This window comes from Durio zibethinus, chromosome 23, assembly GCF_047325235.1.
Source record: "Durio zibethinus cultivar Kanyao isolate XHJ-2024 chromosome 23, ASM4732523v1, whole genome shotgun sequence".
Lineage (NCBI taxonomy): Eukaryota > Viridiplantae > Streptophyta > Magnoliopsida > Malvales > Malvaceae > Durio > Durio zibethinus.
Genome location: NC_143184.1, coordinates 5,153,524 through 5,171,596, shown reverse-complemented (window position 1 = coordinate 5,171,596; position 18,073 = coordinate 5,153,524). Strand labels below are relative to the sequence as shown.

The following is an 18,073-nucleotide window of genomic DNA, read 5'->3' as shown; positions in this document are numbered from 1 at the left end:
TTTATGTTTTTATGGAACATGAAAATTACCAACTAGCTAAAAAAAATTAGCACCATACTGCTTTGTTTCTCATGGACACAAGTCTAGATTGAGTCAAAAGTCTCCAAATCTGATAGCTGGCTTAACACATTGACTACTAAAAAGCAACAAAGATGAAGGTTTTGAGGAGATTCAATGCTTCTAAAGTTAAAAACACCCCAACAATTTGCACACATTGGAGATGCAGCCTCCCTTGGCACAGAAACTCCCTCTATCAAAACCCCCATATAATATACTATACTATACCATACACCTATAATAGATGGATAGATGTCTGAAATGTCTGAAAGCCCCAAAACCCACGCTTCAGCAACAGTCTTGACCCTCACAAAAGTCTCCTCCTAAGACTTCCCCTAGGCTCATATTTCGTAACAAACCAACTGCTATTAAGTATTTTAATAACTCAAAATTTGAATTAATGTGGAGCAATACTTTGGCCAATTGAGTCAATTTAGGATTAATTATTGAAATATATTTGATTATAGGACTTGGAAATATAATTGCAAACCAACTTTAAAATAAGATTATTCAAATAGGAGAAGTCAGAGAGGGAAGCAGGGTCTCCATGCTTAGATAATGCACTGTCTTTTATGTTTTTATTGCTTCTTTAACATCTTTTTTTGCCCTTAAGGGGTGACTAAATGAGGAATGGGCGTATCAGATTAAGATCAAGCCAAACTTTGCTCGCCTTGGGCAGAGACAAACACTTAAGAGATCCGGGCAGGGGTTGGACGTGGGTGGTGACTAATATCTCCATTGCCCGTTTGCCCTTAAGCTTTACCTTTTTTTTTGCTAGGCCTTGGATTTTGGGGTAAAAAAAGGCTCCATTGAAATAGAAGAGAGAGAAGAAACCCAAGCTCTCTTTGCACTTTATTCTCTTCAAATTCGATACTTTGCCCTGTTCCCTCACTGAGGTTTTTTGTTTAAATACAGAGCCAACTCAAAGGAAAAAAAAAAGCTCTTTTTCTCTTTCCTACATTGTATTGTTCTAACCTCAGAATCTCTTTAGTCTTACTTCCACGCTTTTGTTGTTGACGCTCTCTGTTCGTTTTCCGTTTCAATTCTTCCTCAGTTTCTCTTTTTCCTTCACTTTTCCTTTCTTATCCCTCTGTTCTCTCTTAGACTTCTCCAGCAGAAAAGACTTATAAGTGAAAGACCAAAGGAAAAAAAAAAAGGGAAATGCCCAACTGGGTGTTTTCGGTTTTCACCTGTTAAAAATAAAATAGTAATGCTGATTCAAAACTGGAACTTCCTTTGTTCCCCCACTTGTTTTCTCTTCATATCCTGAGGGAACAGAGGACTACCCTTCTCTTCTTTTCTGCTATCATTCAAAATTAACCCACTTTTCTCCCAATATTTTCAGCACGAAACTTGAACTTTCCCTCTTGTTTTCTGAAAAGCCCTGTTTTCGAGATTTTTTTTGTATTTGTCTTTGTTCACATTTTATCAAAGGCAAAAACACCTGAGAATATTAAGTCATAGCTAAGCCAAAAGAAGCAACTCAACAAAATCATTATCATTGCTTACAAATCTGGATAGGCTATATGAAAGTTGTGAAACAATGACAGATGGGAACTCCAAGAAGAGCAAGGTTTTTTTAAGACAAGCCAGAAACTCATTTGATTCTTGTGTCATTTTATGTAGAGTATGACATTGCTGATTATGCTAAGTGTATTTCCTTGATGAAGCTTTCATGGCCCAAGACATTGGTCAAGAAGTGGTTCAATATCAAGAGTAAAACTGAGGACTTTCATGCTGATGATGTTGATTATGGAGGTGATTTGATTCATTTTTAAAATCTTTTTTGTTCTGTTTTCTTGCATGTGTTTTAGACTATAAATTTGGTTCTAGAATTGGAATCTTTTAGCCTTTTATATACCAAGAACAAAGATATGATTTTTTTTTTGAAAGCGAAAACTATCTTGATTTTAGATTCTTCTGGATCCTTGACACTTACATTATTATACTTCTATAATTTCACTCTGTGTTATACGAAAATTTATTTTGGTTTGAATTTTTATGAGGGGTTTGGTACTTGCCATTTGCAGCTCAAGATCTGGAATTTGTTTTCTGAAATCCTTAGTGTTTTGTTTTTCATGGTGTTTGAATAAGTGAAAATGATTCTCTGTTGATGGAGAGAGAGAGAGAGAGCAGCTTTAACAACTTTATGATTTTTCTTTTCAGGTGTTGATGAAGATTGGAGGCACAACTTCTCAGAGAGGGAGGCATGCACCATCAAGAAAAGTAAAACAGGTCCGGAATCAAACGCCACTAAAGTGATTGCTTTGGACCACATCTCTTTGTTATTTCAGTTCTCACCTCTTCAGAACTTCAATTAAATCAATATTAAAATTTTAATATTGTTTCTTCTCCACAAACTTTTAATTTGTTACCTGGATTGGATGCTAGAGAGATTGAGCAAGAGGTATTCTGATGGAGTTGGACGAAGTAAAATTGATCTTGATGGCTCGCAGTTTACAGATTTAAATAATTATAGGTATTTTTAATTGCTTTCTGGGGTAGAGTTTTGCTGCATAGGATTTGGTTTCAAGTGCGCTTTTTGTTTCCAAATGGGGCGCAGGATTTTTGTAGCTACATGGAATGTGGCTGGAAAATCTCCTCCTAGTTATTTGAATCTTGAAGATTGGCTTCATACCTCTCTTCCTGCTGACATTTATGTTCTCGGGTATGCCAAACTAATCCTGATTTCTTCTACATCTCAATTCTTTTAAGCAAACAAATTTTATGATATTGACAGAAGCCTCTTGGATACCTTCATTTGGCATTTTAGGTTTCAAGAAATTGTTCCTTTAAATGCTGGTAATGTTTTGGGCACCGAAGACAATGGACCGGCCAGGAAATGGCTAGCCCTTATTAGGAAGGCTCTGAATAGTCTTCCCGGAACAAGTGGTGGTTGCCACACACCTTCCCCAATCCCTTATCCGCTTGTTGAACTGGATGCAGACTTTGAAGGATCAACAAGGCGGAAAACTTCATCTTTCTTTCACCGCCGATCATTTCAATCCTTGATTGGTAGCATGAGAATGGATAACGACATGGCAATGCCACATCCCCTGCTTGATCGGCGCTTCAGTGTCTGTGATCGTGTTATCTCCGGGCATAGACCAAGTGATTATGACCCTAATTTCAGATGGGGTTCCTCTGATGATGAGAATGGACCTGGGGATTCACCAGGAAACTCTCAGTATTTGCAATATTCTCCAATGTCGTATGGAGGATCTTTTGCCATGGAGGAAACCAACAGACAAATGGGTCAGTCAAGGTACTGTTTGGTTGCCAGCAAGCAAATGGTTGGGATATTTCTAACAGTATGGGTGAAGAGTGATCTTAGAGATGATGTTCGCAACATGAAAGTGTCTTGTGTTGGCAGAGGATTGATGGGTTATCTTGGAAACAAGGTACATTTTTGCCTATGAAACCCTCTGATTTGAGAGATTTTGTTGAACTAGGAATAAGGAAGCATACTCATGTCTTGGGTTTTCCAGGGTTCCATTTCAATAAGCATGTCTTTGCATCAAACCAGCTTTTGCTTCGTCTGTAGTCATTTAACCTCTGGGCAAAAGGAGGGTGATGAGCTTCGAAGAAACTCTGATGTTATGGAGATCCTCAAAAAGACAAGGTTTCCCAGGGTTAATGATATGGGAGATGAGAACTCGCCCCAAACGATTCTAGAGCATGAGTAAGCCTTCATATGTTTAATTTGACTTTATTAATGCATGTCAGAATAAGATACCACATTATTTTCCCAGAAATTCCAGTCTTATTAGAAATTTAGCGTTAGCATTTGGCATAAAATTCTAAGTTTTGAATGTCTTGGCACAGTCGTATTATCTGGCTTGGAGATTTGAATTATCGGATTGCTCTGTCATACCGTTCTGCAAAGGCTCTGGTTGAGATGCGCAATTGGAAGGCCTTGTTAGAGAATGACCAGGCATGTTCTTATCCTTTCTCAATTCATTCTATATATTTATTTTGGTTTTCATTTTTGAAGGAGCTTTGTGCTGCTCTTAATTCCTATGAGAATCTGAAAATTTGATTGTTTTCCAGCTTCGGATAGAGCAGAGGCAAGGCCGTGTTTTTGAGGGATGGAGTGAAGGAAAAATTTATTTCCCTCCTACGTACAAGTACTCAAATAATTCAGACAGATATGCTGGGGAGGATAGGCACCCAAAAGAGAAGCGAAGAACTCCTGCATGGTAATCTCCCTATTTACCTAGTACTTTTTTTCAGTAATTGGGGAAATTATAATTATGGAATTTATGTCTTTGAGAAAAACTTGTCACATGATTTTGCTTTTGTAAAGAACTGTTGATCTAATAATCATAATACAAGCAAGTGAGCTGATATTTGTGAAGGTGTGATCGTATACTGTGGCATGGAAGAGGTCTCCGTCAGTTATCTTATGTTCGTGGGGAGTCAAAGTTCTCGGATCATAGGCCTGTTTATAGTGTATTTTCTGCGGAGGTTGAGTCTATTAACCGCAGTAGAATCAGGAAAAGTGTGAGTTGTTCCAGCGCCAGGATTGAGGTTGAAGAGCTGTTGCCAGAGTCACATGGATATAATGAACTCAGTTTTCTTTGAGAGGATTCTTTAACCATCCATATTCTATGCTACACTTGAGGAAAATGAAACAGGATTAAGTGCATGGCTGTAGAAGGTAATTTGTCTTTACCAGGGAATTAAACTGATTCCTTCAAACCTTAGAATTAAAGCTATTTCTCTTGGGCTGTTAACAGGATATCTTATACTACATAAAGGGTTTCATGAAGAAAGTTCGATTCCTTCAGGAATCTAACCCTGCTTTCTCTCCTGAATCAGTCAGGTAGTTTGACTTATTTCATGTGTGCCCTAAATAAAATAGAGTAATTTCGATCCCATTTTGTCTTGTTTGTAGGAAGAAAAGTATATGCTATTTTGAAATGTACCTACAGCTTTCTAGTGCTCTCCCTACCATGATTGATATCTCATGGACCAAGTAATATGCAGGCCTTTTTGGCTTAAAAAAAGGGTTTTCTAGTCAAGTCTTACTCTCCTGTAGAAAATGGAAGGTGAACTTCGAATATTTTCTGAAAGTGTTGCTGTAAATCATGTCTTCTTTCCCCGTTGAAGTGTTTTTAACTTGAGAAAATCACTTGCTTGTTTATAGTCTTATCTACTGATTGGTCTACCATTTTACAGGTGGACACTGCCCTATGGAAACTACACCGAGGTGGCGACAAGACATTGTTGCTTCAGTCCAAAAGAAGGTTGGCCCCCCCTTTTGATAGTTTGGATGTAATTTCTTATCCTAATACCATTTGTCTAATTCGCTACATGACTTTTCCCTGTTGCAACAGGTAAAAATTGTATATTGACTATAATTCCTTACCCCAGGAGTTTTCAGCATTCGGTTGCCTCACCACAAATCCAGCTTCAAAAACGCATTCATGACTTAGCGATAATTGACAAGACAAGTTGTTAGTTTGTTCTTGTCCGAATTCCATTGAAACCTTTACTGATTGGCATGGCTTGCTTTACCATCATACCTGGTAAAAGCTCCCTCTCAAGTTTCAACATGAGATTTTGCCTTGTGGGATCAGTTTCGGAGTGTAGAAGTTCCATTGTTCCAAGTCTTCTGCTGGTCTGCTTCTATCAGAAATCCCTTTTGTAAATTACAGCAGAAAGAGAATCAGTTTCATTTTTTCTTTTTTCTTAAAAAAATAAGGAGAGAGATAATGGAATCAATTATCATTTCTTTTTTGTATCACATAAAGCCCGGAGATGTGATGGATACTCATTACTAGTGCCTAGAGCCTAGAGGATAAATACAAGAAGTTTTTATTTTTGTGAACCTTCTTTTTCTGTTTCTCCTAACCATTTTACTGATAAAGAGAAACTAGTTTGTTTGATTACCTCTGCCCTTTTTTTTTTCACATCTCAAATTCTAACCTGAAAGTAAAAGAAAACCTGAATCCCAATAAAGCCTGAAAACCTACTTCATTCAAGAAAAATAAAAGGCAAAATTTATGGTTAGAAATTTCAATAGCTCCAGCTTCAGCTATTGTCAACACAACACAAAAAGGTGATGCATCACCGACTCACGAAAAGCATTAAAGCCCTGTTCAACTGTGAATGCGAAATTTAGTTAGGTGCAAACTTGAAGCAATGTGGTCCTTTCTGCTATGGTAGCTCTACTTGCTTACTGCCAATTATTTTGTGCATGGTTGGGTTTTTTACTCATAGACCAACTAACCCTTTGGGAACTGTCAGAAGCAAGGCATTTATGAAACCGAAGTTGTGATCATTTCTTTTTCTTTTTTTTCCAACCCAGTCTTTCTCAAGCTATGTCCTATTTATGTTTTACTTTTGCGCTAGTGATGGAACGCCAACTGATCTTGCACTGTAAAATAAAGACATCGATGTCCAAAACTCCTCCCCCACATATATAGTAACAATCAAAGTCAACCAGTTAAAGATTTTTTTATCTCGACAGAATTCAGTTCAATTAACATTTTGCACACTAAAGAAACATTAATAGATTTTAAAGTTCTATTATTTTTTCCTGAAAGCAGCTAGATAAACAATGAATAGAACATTCTTTCCTTTAAATTAAAAAAAAAATAAAAGCAAGATTGATCGTGAGGAGCTGGATTTTGTACCTAACAAAAATTCTAGTATTACTATTAACAGTTACTCTTAAAACCGCGACACTGCAACAAATCAACAGCAAATGTTACATCAAATGGTTAGGAAATTTTAACCAAACAACGAGTTTAAAAGGTTAAAAATAAAAAAGGAACTGAAAACAACGCCCGCTCTAGGCGACGGCTTTTGTCCGGAAGATATGTCATTCGCTCTCTCGCTTTCTGAGCCCACAATACCTTCTTTGTTCTGATTTCTCGTAACCGCATTAAGTGCACGTGTTTTCCAATATGGAAGGTGGTCCTGATCGTGTCCTAAACGCGTTCTAAAGGGGCGTGAAGAAATGTGGTAGATTTTCTATTTTGGTACGGCCAAGAAACAGTAAAAGGTCACTTTTTTCATGAGACCAATTAAAGCTAGCCATGTCCAATAAAATTCTGCCAAGTGGCATCTTGATATTCTTTGGTAGTAATTTAAAATAAAATAAAATTCATATTGGTAATTGAGTTTTGATAGTACCGTAGAAATGCAAATCAAATTGTGCTATAGAAATGAAAATTCATAATTTGATAGTACTATTGAGTTTTGATGGTAATTTTGGTACCCCAAAAATTGTAGCATAGAAATGCAAATCAATACCATTGATAAAATCTTACGATTTATAAAGAAAATGTAAGAAATAGGTGGAGTTTTGATGGTGCATGTACCTGAGAGCCATAAACAATTAAACATGCTTCAACCACTTTTAAATGATGATTAATAAGTGGATAATATTTTATGATAATTAATCAACAGTAATATAAGTGTGTTATGTTGATAAATTGTTGAATTTTTTATTTTTATGATAAAAATTAATTTTTTTTATAATTTTAAATATTATTAAAAAATATCTAATGATAATTGAAGGAATTTTATCACTCATTTGATCAAGGAAAATTTAGAGAAGAAAATTTACAACATGGACTCCTTTGCTAATTTCCAACATTTCAAGCTGATTTTTTTCCGTTATTTTCGTTTCTTTATAGTTTCTATTCCTTTATTTTTAATACTCCACTTTAGTGCTTTGCACGTTTGTATAGGGTTGGCTCACCAAAGTGGCTTAAATAGCATTAACCACATGGAAATAAATTTGTGTGGATGTCACGACATGATGAAATTTGGTACGTAAATCGTGGCTTGAGAAAATTAAACCATAGATTGAATGCTTTTCAACTTGATTGGACTGGTTGTAAGTCAGTCTCTTAAAAGGGGTTCAAAACTTTGCAAGATCTCGCTGACTGCTGCAATCAGTTGACATTCAACGGATTTGCAATAAAAAATGGAAAAATAAAAAAAAAAAGAAAAACTTGATCATGACTGGTGCTCTTGAATGAGCCAGCTAGCCACTCGATCTGGAAACAGGAATAATTTAAACGAAGACTTCTATCAAAAGAATCGGTTTTGAAGGTTGATAAGGAGGGGCCAGTTTGGATTGGGTGTCAAAGAAAAACATTGGGAAAGGGTGGGGGTCCTAGTTTTGAGGGGATAAAAGAAATTAGGAAAAGGCTTTTTCTTGTCCAGAATCTGAGGATTTAGATTTTCATACCTGGATTTGTGATCTTATACAGACTATACTATACGTACTAGCTTACGAGTACGTAGCATTTGTTGCTTTCAAATGGGGAATTTTCCAGCTTGAACTTGCGTGATATATAAATGTTGAATTATGTGAAATAGACAATAAGAAGGGGATCGACAGAAAAACAACAAGAAAACTGATTTGGGTGCACAAATCTCTAGGAATAGTAAGTTAAAAGGTTTTTTGTGAGGCTGCATTGACAGGCACAAGCAATGCAATGGTGGTTTTTTTTTTTTTTGTGTGTGTGTGTGATCAAACGACATGTTTTGGACGTTTACGGGTTGAAAAAGAATCCCATAACATAAAGCCTGATCAACACAGACAGAAATGACATTTGGCAAGCACTTTTATGCATGGGGACCCGAGTATCCCCATGCCCTGCTTAACCCTTCTTTTTCTTATTTTTAGTATTGTTTGTTCCTTAATTTTCCATCAATCTGCCTTTAAAGGACATGGATGTTTCGGCAATCGAAGACAAATGTGATTGTGTGATGATGAATCCAAAAGGAAAGGAGGAGGCAGAGAAGAGAGGTGCTGCGGGGGCTCATCCTCCCAATATCAACCTAACTCCAAACTAGTTGACCTTTCTCCATAACATTCTTGACTTCGAGGTACCGCTAATATTGCAAAGATTTTGACGGAGAGATTTTGTTTCAATTGGAGGGTGTATTTATCTTTTTTTTTTTTTTTTTTCATACTAGTACATATTTATTCTATTCTCTTTGGCAAAATAGTGAATAAATGTAGCAGCTAGCTGGGATTGGATAATTTGTTCGCTGCTTCTTCACTTTTATTACTTCTTTCGTGCAAAATGAAAATGTCCTATCCTTCGTCCGGGGCAGAATTCGCTTACGTACCAAAATCATACGAGATTTGGTTGCCATATTAATGATGAACATGATTGGAGTAAATCACAATGATTAATTAATTTGATTAAGTGGAAAGAAGATTCATAGTCATTGGTCAACTAAAGCCAAATCTGAACTTGTATATTTCCTATTTAATTGCCATAACATATATATGTGTATTTTCCATAAAATGACTAAACTGATGATGAATCCAATTGCTTCTCAATTTGAAGGAAAAATAGCTAGAAGAAAAGTTCACTCGGGGCAAAACGAACACTTTAGTATGATTATCCATGGTCCTCTCTATGCCAGAATTGTTTGATATGAAACAGATGTCTTAAGTTAAAGATTCCTAAAATCTACTTCCTTGCATATGCCTCCATGTTGTCTTCTGCCTAGTCGCTATCTAAGACAAAGGGCAGTAACTGAAAGTAAGTGCCATGGAGAGCTCTTTCTGTGTCAAAATATATATGTCCCTTTAACAGCTTGGATAAATAAGACCACCCCCCACATCATTTTCGTTTTCCCAACATTTGAGTTACTTTTCCAATAATGCGCTTTCATTGCAGCGTTGGGTTACGTATTGCTTATTGGTCTGCTAGCTTTCTCATGGTACAGATCAATGATTTTGGAGGGCTGTAGCCAAAGAATAAACCAAATTGTTCAATTCCACTGTTTTCTTTCTTTTTTTTTTTTGGATAAATGCGTTTTTATTCATCGAGTAGGCAAATTGTTCCAAAGGTTCCTTTCACTTTACTAAAATACCTATCATCCTTCAAGCAGCCTCACAAACACTCAAAGATTTGGTGCATAAGCACTACATCATTTCTCTAATTATGATTTAAGTGCTTCCATTTTTCCACTTTGTTCACCATTCGGCCTCCCAAAATGAAAACGATGGCTAGGATAAATTATACAAATCTGGACGGTATAGCCAGCTTGAACTTTGTCTTGGACACAATTGGGCCATTTGGAAAGGGTTTTGACGGTTCCTTAAACTTGTCTCATGTAGTCATGTTAGCCTAATCATGTCCCCGTTAACAGACAAAAACTTTGATTAAATTTATAAATTAAAAAAGATAAAATAATCTAACCCTTTTTAATCCGTTCAGTAGTCTTAAGAGACCAACTCTCGGCAATTATTCTGCTAAGACAAATGGCAGCATTTGCAGGTTTTCAGCAAATCTTGTACAAACTGCAAAACTTTTAAATTTGTTTTAGATAGAGACTCAGCAAAGTGTTTTATTCTCGTTAAATTGTCAGTTTCTTCTTTTTTTTTTAAATTTTTTAATTAGTTTTCTCCTATATCCTATTCTTGTTTAGGTAAATTTGATAAATTATGGAACATCTTAAAGTTTGGCTGGACATGGCCAACAGATGGCACCTCCTAAAGCCTAGCAACTTTGAGGGTACCAACGTTTCGAGGGACACAAAGCGAATCCAGAGGCAAAAGCACACCTCTGAGTCATTCCGTACTGGTTGCTTACGCATGCTGTTGACATCCCTGAGCGTGGCAGGTGTTTTCCTTCTGGCAAGTGATGGACACGTGACGTCAGCCACTGAGGAACTGGAGAGAGAAAGCAAAACGGGAATTCTTTTGGGACTGTACAGTTTGGGAATTTGAACATTTTTGGCATGAAAATAAGAACACGGGCGGAGGGTGCATGTGCGATGTGCATAATCATGTTATGCGTGAAAGTCTTGCAGGAGGGCATGTGTGCATGGGAAATTGCTATTTCAAATAAGTAGCTTTCACTAAATGCAGAAGCAAGCCTACTTAATTAATGTACATTTATTTACCTCTTTACATTTAATCTCATTACTGTCTATCCATGTTTGGGTTATGTGAGTCTCTATTAGAATAAAAAAATCCAATCCAGGTTGTAGAAGAGAAATTGGACCGCATAACCAACTTTATTCAATTTTATATAGTAACATGCTGCAATTTTGATTCATCGTTTTAAAAATAAATTAACCTTTTTGCATTCCAGCAAAGGAAATATCATTTTACACAAAATGAACCGCATAAGTAGTTTTCTATGTCCTGACAAAGTGCCCTCACGTTTGAAAACAACAGAACAGCGGCTCGGTCTTTTGCTGTACTATCCTCAAGATTTCAATGCAGAGACCCCTCCTCCATGCACCACTCGCTCCAATCAATTTTTGAAAATTGAAACAATAAAAGAACCAAAAAAAAAAAAGAAGATTCATCTTTACGGTAATTCTCTTAATCCATACATCATCTTTACCTCATGAGAAAAGTCTTTAATGAAGCATGATTTACGTGGAATGGAAACAAAAAGTTTTTTGCTTCCTAAGGTTACAGATCAGAGAAGTGAAATTCTTGCATGCAGAAAGCAAAAGCTGAAACTCACAAGCCAGTAGATAAGCAGATTTCCTCAGAAAATAGAAAAACGTATCTGGGGAAAATAGCTCATGGTCCTTGAGATTGAATAGAACCGATAATCGATATGGATAACAATTAAGGAGAGTGAGATTAAGGCTTTTACAGTGAAATAGCGTGCAGGGTACCAAATTGAGTATTGATTAGATTGAAGTGATGTCATATTAAGCTGTTTATCGACACAAGATTGTTGCTTGTTAAACAAGGTGTCAGTGGTCAGAAAACCAGTAATTAGAAATCAAACAGGACGATGAAGAGGAAGCACTCGACTGTTGGAGCTGTGAATGATTGTGGATTTCGTTTTTTTTTTTGGGTAGTCAAACAAGGCAAAACGCGATCTTCTTCGCTCTGAAACTGACTGCAAATATTAGATCATGGTTGGCGTATCCCTAGTGTCATGCTCGTTTATATATGGAATGTCGACGTGCAGATCCCTTTCACTAACCTTACACTTCTTTCTGTCAATAATTTGGATTTTTTTTTGCTACAGTCAACCCTCGTTTTCGACGGTATTCTTTAGAACTCGACTCTCGGGTTTGAAAGCATTTCGGATTCACCCAGCCTATCGAAGAAAGTTAAAGGGTATCTTCATATTTGAAAGAGGATGCTATAAGGTAACCGACGGGCCGCCTGGTCTGGGGGCCTACTCTCTTGCTCCCATCTAAGGTAATTCATTGGCTAGCTTGTTGAGAGCCAAGTCTACATCATCGATTGAATGCATGTATGGATATCTATTTGGGCTCTTTGGCCCATTCTAATGGGCCATATTGTTAGAATCTACGTCAAACTTAACAAAACATTCTAAGCCCGTATGCAGTGAATGAGCAAAAAATTCACACGAACAAGAGCTGTTTGGAGAACAGAGTTTTTTCTCCTTTTGCTAGTTTGGGCGGTAGGGATTCCTACCCAGCTCTTTCTTTCGGATCTAAAATTGAAATCATTTTTTTTTTTTAATTTTTTTCTGGGAGAAGAGATTTGATCATAGAAGTGATCTTTTCATAGCTTGAAGAAACTTTGAAGAAATCTCACTCTGTAGGTTGATCCAATCTCACATCCATCAATCCATGACCTCCTAAAATGATAAAAGGTTCAGCAGACTAGAATTTGTTATGCACATATAGCACAACATCCAAATAACCTACAACATAAATTAAAAAAAAAAAAAAAAGCATCCAAGACAGCGATATGACAATGTTTCACTCTGTTAATTCGTTTTTGGTGCTCAGCATTCCAGGCTACAAAAGATGAAGTTAGCTCTAGTCATTTTGAAAATAAGTAAATTGTTCTACTAATGTTAAAAACCCAATTCTGATGAATGAAAGCTCCGCCTAATTTAACTGAGAGTTATTCAGTGTTAGGCTAATTCTTTTTGAGACAATATTTTTGCACATGCAGTACACTTGTCTAACAAATGAAGAATTGTCATTGTCATACATCATGCATATTTGAATTAGTCATATTATAAGGTAGGATGTTCATGAAAAGATAAAGGCTGAATCATAAAAGTAACAACAAATGAAGAAAAAAAATTGAAATTTCACCTTCTTAATATAGAAAATATCACTAAAATGCATAAAAAGAGAGTAGAGAAGAATCTGCAACTTTAATCAGATGATCTATGAGTGAAAAAACTACCATCCAGAGCCACAACATTTGTAAAGAAAAAAAAAAAAAAATCATATGATGGCATCATATGCTTCAAAGTTGAAACAAAATGTCCAGTCCTCCAAAAACGTGGTGATTTTTAACCAACTAGTGCAACTGTGCAAGATTGATGATATGCCAGCCATGATGCCATCTTCTGAATAAGTGCATGCCGATCTCAAAAATTTGACAAGCTGTGCACCACCAGAGTTAGTGAACTAAGAAACAGTCAAAATGCATGCTTTTCCCGTTGAGCACCAGACTGACACTTCAAGTCATTCTTCCTACTACACTCTGTCTTTGTTCCAGTTGATTGTTTAGAAACTTTCTCCTTCTCATTGTCAACAGTAATCTGTTTAGTGCGGCATTCAAGAGTGCAAAATGCACGAAAGTCACTGCATACAATCGAGTTCAGTCCAATTATCCAAAATCGCAATTGGCGTCAATAATTTGCTTAACGGAACTCCAACGTGAAGACATGAACTAGACATGCAGAGAAGAGAACAAGAAACTTTAACTGTGAAACTTTGAAAGTGGGAAGAAACCATGGACAGGAACACAAAGAGGTAAAAATTGAAGAATACAATCCTCCATTAGTTCTGCACTTATATTTCTGCAATTAAAGGGCTAACGAACACAAACGTAAGTAAGAAAGAATAAAAGCACAGGCGAAACATGCAATACATTACAATCACAGCATCGAGTATTTTATATAAGCAGTTCTATAATTCTCAAAGATTGATAGTAAGCATGTGCAATGCAAATGTACACTTAAGTCTAATTGATAATTTCACCATTTTCAGAGATTAAAAAAATGAGGGAACCAAAGAAAATCAAAACTCAAAGGCATTTCTCTAATTTTTCTTCGCATAATTTTCCCACGAATCAAACGGTAAAAGAGAGTAAAAAAAAACTGAGACATTAAACAAAAGAAAAAAAACCACCTTCATGTAAATGCTTCATTCACAGATAATGGAGAAATGTCGGAAAGAACTAATAAAAAAGATTCAATTTCTTATATTTAGTTTCTAGTATTATTTTTCAGTTCTTTCTCAGCAGCCAAACAGAGATCAGTCGATAATATACAACAGTAGAGAAAGTCAAAGATTTAATAATAAAAATAGTAAAAATAAAAGCATAAAACATGAACACGCATACCTGTACATAAATCTTTCATCATCCTGGCGCAGCCCCTTCTTGCAAAAGAAGCATTTGTCCAAGAGATAACTTTCTTGTCCGTTTCCCGCAGCCACTTCCGCCGCCGACACGGTCAAAATCCCTACCCTCGCCATCTCCCAAACCTTCAGAGGTGGCGCATGGGCAGAGATTACGGCAGGATTGGCGAGTGGGTTCTAACGGAAAGCAGAAGCAGCAGCTGGTGGAGGGTTGACGACGCGAATGTTGCCGAAGCTAGTGGAACGGTTGACGCGGGAGCGCTTCATGTTGGTGTGCAGTTTCTTTTTTTCTTGTCTTTGTCGAGGGTGTGAAAGGAAGAGGCCAACAGAAGAAGAGGGGAAAAGATAGGCTTTTTAGGGTGGCCTTGGAGCGGCAACAACGGAACAGGCTAGCTGAGACTGTTTGCCTGTGTTGAGGGGTCTTGGCTGCAAGGGTGGAGTCGTGGCGGATTTATATAGGATACTGTGGTCCCCACTCGCAACTTAAACGGGGCAACCAAAGTTATTTTTTTTAAAATTATTTTTTAGGAAGACGAATTTGATCTTCTGCGGTATGGTGCGTCGTTAAAGAATTGGTCTACCACCATTGGGATTTAGGCAGGCATGTACTTGTAAAATATGATGATCATATTTTTCCAAAAAGAAATCATACGTAATTTATTCCATGATTTAGTTATTTATTAAATGTTTATTCATATTAGTACTACTAATTTTTAAGAAAATTCTAACAATCTTGACCCCCCAAAGAAAGACTTCATCTAAACTTTTTAACCACGAAAACATTAAAAGTACAATGTACACATGTTGCTGTAATTGTATGGGTTATCAGACCAAACACGTTACGGATATCAATTTCATGATGCTCCCAACGAAATTGAAGTTCTCACGCCTCACAGCCGGCGTTCTCCCCTTTAGGATATGGGCAGCAAGCATGGATGATAAACAATGTCAATTCTCTCTAGGATCCCTTTTCCATCATATCCACGACTTGTCGGACTTGATTTGCTCCAATTAAAAATCCACCCCTTACAAATGAATAAAGCAAAGAATCCAGGAGTTCCTGATCAAATTTCATTGGGGTGGAAGAAGCAAATGATTTCATTTCACCCCAAAGCTCTGTTACCTCTATTTATTTTCCTTCAATAGCAGCATATCCAGTGACCATAGAGTGGAAAGTTTGAGCATTTGGAGCATGCCCCAGACTCCTTGTCTTCACCACAGCTTTCTCAGCATCTTGCATTAACCTCTTCTTACAGAAAAAAGGGATGACATTATTCCAATTGTGTACTCTACTATCCAGTTTATGCCCTTCCCTGATTTCTCCCAAGAGCTTTGCCATTAACCCTGCTTCACCATTGCCTGCACATCCCTTAACCTCTCAAATTCTTGATTACCATCTCTGGTTATCTTAGCCTCCTTCAACTCTTTGAATAAATGCAGGGCTCCTTGAGTATCCTGCTCAAGCACCCGGGATTGTATCAATGTGTCATAACAGCTAGAATCTAGTTGGATCCCAGCCATCTGAGCATCTGGTAAAAGTGATGTGACTTCTCCTGAGCGGTTTGCTTTACAGCATGCTCTTAAAGGAGGAAGGCATATATAGAAGAATAAGTTCTAGCCCCAGCAAAACGCATCTCATCCAAAACGTCATGTGCTTGATTTAACCGCCCATGTGAAATGCAAGACTTGATAACATGAACAAAGGCTGGATCATCATTGGAAACTGGAAAATCTTCTTTCTCTGCCTTGATAAGAAACTGAGCCAAATTCTTGATGTTCCCTGCTTCACCTTAACCAATTTCACATAAATTTTGTCTGTTGGCTGGAGAATCCCATGTTCAGTTGTAATCAATTCGACTTGTGTCTGCAGCTTAGCTAGTAAAGTAAGAAGTACTTCCTTAGCCTCATTTCCAAATTTAACAAAATTCCTATCTCTAGAGAACTCATCCTAAGATATAATCTGATTCTCATTAACTGTTGATATCTGAGCCATTTGGTTGTTGTTGGCTCCAATTTGGCCATAAATGTGTGTGGTAAGGGGCCTCTTATCATTTCCAGCAGCAAGAGAATTTTGTGTGTCATTTGCTTTCTGCAGCATTTCCAAAACCATGTTGGAGGCAGAATCAAGATCACCAAATTTTAAATGGAATGTAAGCAAATAATTATAAAACTGCTGGAACTGAATATCAGTTAAGTTACAAGCTTCATCTATGTGCCTCTGAAGCTTCCTCGGCTCTTCTCTTAGCCCATTTCTCTCATATATATATATATATATATGTGCCATTACAATCGGTAAGTTTGCATCAGCTTTTAGACCAATTCGAGGCATCATGTCAAGGAGCTACTCTGCTTTCCTTGTTGTCCCAAACAAGAGGCACCCAGCCAAAGCAGTGTTGAAAGCAGTAGTATTAGGCTTCATGGCAATCAAAGGTGCATTACTCTTATTACGGGGGTCCACTCTCCCATCCTGGAATAAGTAAAACCTATCTCAAGTATCAATGCAGCAGCTAGGTAAGCCTCAGGAACCGTTTGTGACGTGGGCCAAGATGGCTGACCATGCAGTCACAGGAGGAAAATTTTCTGTTTCTACCAATTTTCTCAGAATGGTTGATGCAGGAACTGACAAGCTGCATTTGGCAAGACCAAGAGAAAGATAAATCAGAGGCTCCTTTTCCAACAAGTTCTGTTTACTCTCCTCAAAGGCTTGTCAGAAGCCTGTTCACAACAGATTTGAGGAAACCCTTCCATCCGCATGTGCTGTTTATACAGCTTCCCTGTATCAATATATCTATTATCTACACTCATCAATTGCATTTAGTATTTCCATATTTAGTTTAGGTGGGTCTCAAGCCTGGACCAAGATTGCACCAGCCATTGTTGAAAATAGCATCATCCTATTCTCAAGACTTGAAGATGCATTTAGTATCTTTAAGCAGTTCGAAAAGGAGTCAGAGATCCCACATACCGACCTGTGACTTCAATAAACAGGAAACTGGCGTCTCCAAATCCTATCAACACTAGAATGCCTATGAGAAAGTACGGCAAACAAGAAAGAAGGGGAGAGGACCATAATTGGACGTCTCATCTCCCTCATGGAAAGCAATTTTCCAGACATCAAATTAGATTGAAAAAAGTGCAACTTACACGAGAGTTAAAATGCAAATAAAGGTACAACATAGCAGGGGACAATAAGCATTGATAACTGCAGACAAAATCACTTATTATTTAACCGATTTTATTAAAAATAACTTTCAGAGTAAAAAAAAAAAAGTAGTAGTAACAAGGAGAAGCTAGCAAGCAGCAGTCCAATCCTCGGTGAGACATTTTATCAAATAAAGCAAAGACATGGAAAAGACAAATGAAAAAACTCTAATTTTCATTTTTAAGGGGAAAAGTGAAACTCACAACAGTGTAAAAGTGAAGTTGGCTGGCGCGAAGGGTCATCAAAATTGGCGTAGAGAAATATAATGTAGCTGAAGTGGAAAGGAAAGACGGACCGGACAAGTTTGCTACGCGTTGTTCTTCCAAGGAAGCGGCAAAAACGAGAGGGGGAAAAATTAGTTAAGATGGGCTGGGCTGGGGTGGGCTCGTGGGAGCCCCAGAGTATATGTTTAAATGCCACGTGGCTTGGGCAGCGGTTTGGTATTCCATGAACTTTGGCACACCTGATTATTTGCCCTAAGTTAAAATCCAGACATCGTCG

General features: G+C 37.3%; 1 protein-coding gene and 1 pseudogene across 3 annotated transcripts; one reads left to right on the top strand and one right to left on the bottom strand.

The window, feature by feature from the left end:
• Window positions 1–552: 552 nt before the first annotated feature.
• Window positions 553–5,950, top strand: LOC111313078 (type I inositol polyphosphate 5-phosphatase 4-like). Of its 2 annotated transcripts, XM_089752909.1 has the most exons (13): window positions 553–1,630; window positions 1,728–1,815; window positions 2,224–2,292; window positions 2,449–2,536; window positions 2,621–2,725; window positions 2,831–3,458; window positions 3,546–3,739; window positions 3,883–3,991; window positions 4,108–4,256; window positions 4,416–4,717; window positions 4,797–4,882; window positions 5,239–5,306; window positions 5,397–5,950. In XM_089752909.1, exons 1-10 carry the CDS (start codon window positions 1,601–1,603, stop codon window positions 4,639–4,641), a joined length of 1,686 nt encoding a protein of 561 aa, XP_089609035.1. In that variant the 5' UTR covers window positions 553–1,600; the 3' UTR covers window positions 4,642–4,717; window positions 4,797–4,882; window positions 5,239–5,306; window positions 5,397–5,950. The 2 variants fall into 2 exon arrangements, with proteins under 2 accessions (XP_089609035.1, XP_089609036.1); XM_089752910.1 differs by lacking the exon at window positions 553–1,630 and having other exon boundaries at window positions 1,722–1,815.
• Window positions 5,951–13,067: 7,117 nt separating this feature from the next.
• LOC111314243 (pentatricopeptide repeat-containing protein At1g03100, mitochondrial pseudogene) lies at window positions 13,068–18,025 on the bottom strand (annotated as a pseudogene). Its single transcript, XR_016332425.1, has 2 exons — window positions 14,354–18,025; window positions 13,068–13,822 (listed from the first exon to the last, which is right to left on the bottom strand). The product of XR_016332425.1 is annotated as a pentatricopeptide repeat-containing protein At1g03100, mitochondrial pseudogene (transcript).
• Between the last annotated feature and the right edge of the window lie 48 nt (window positions 18,026–18,073).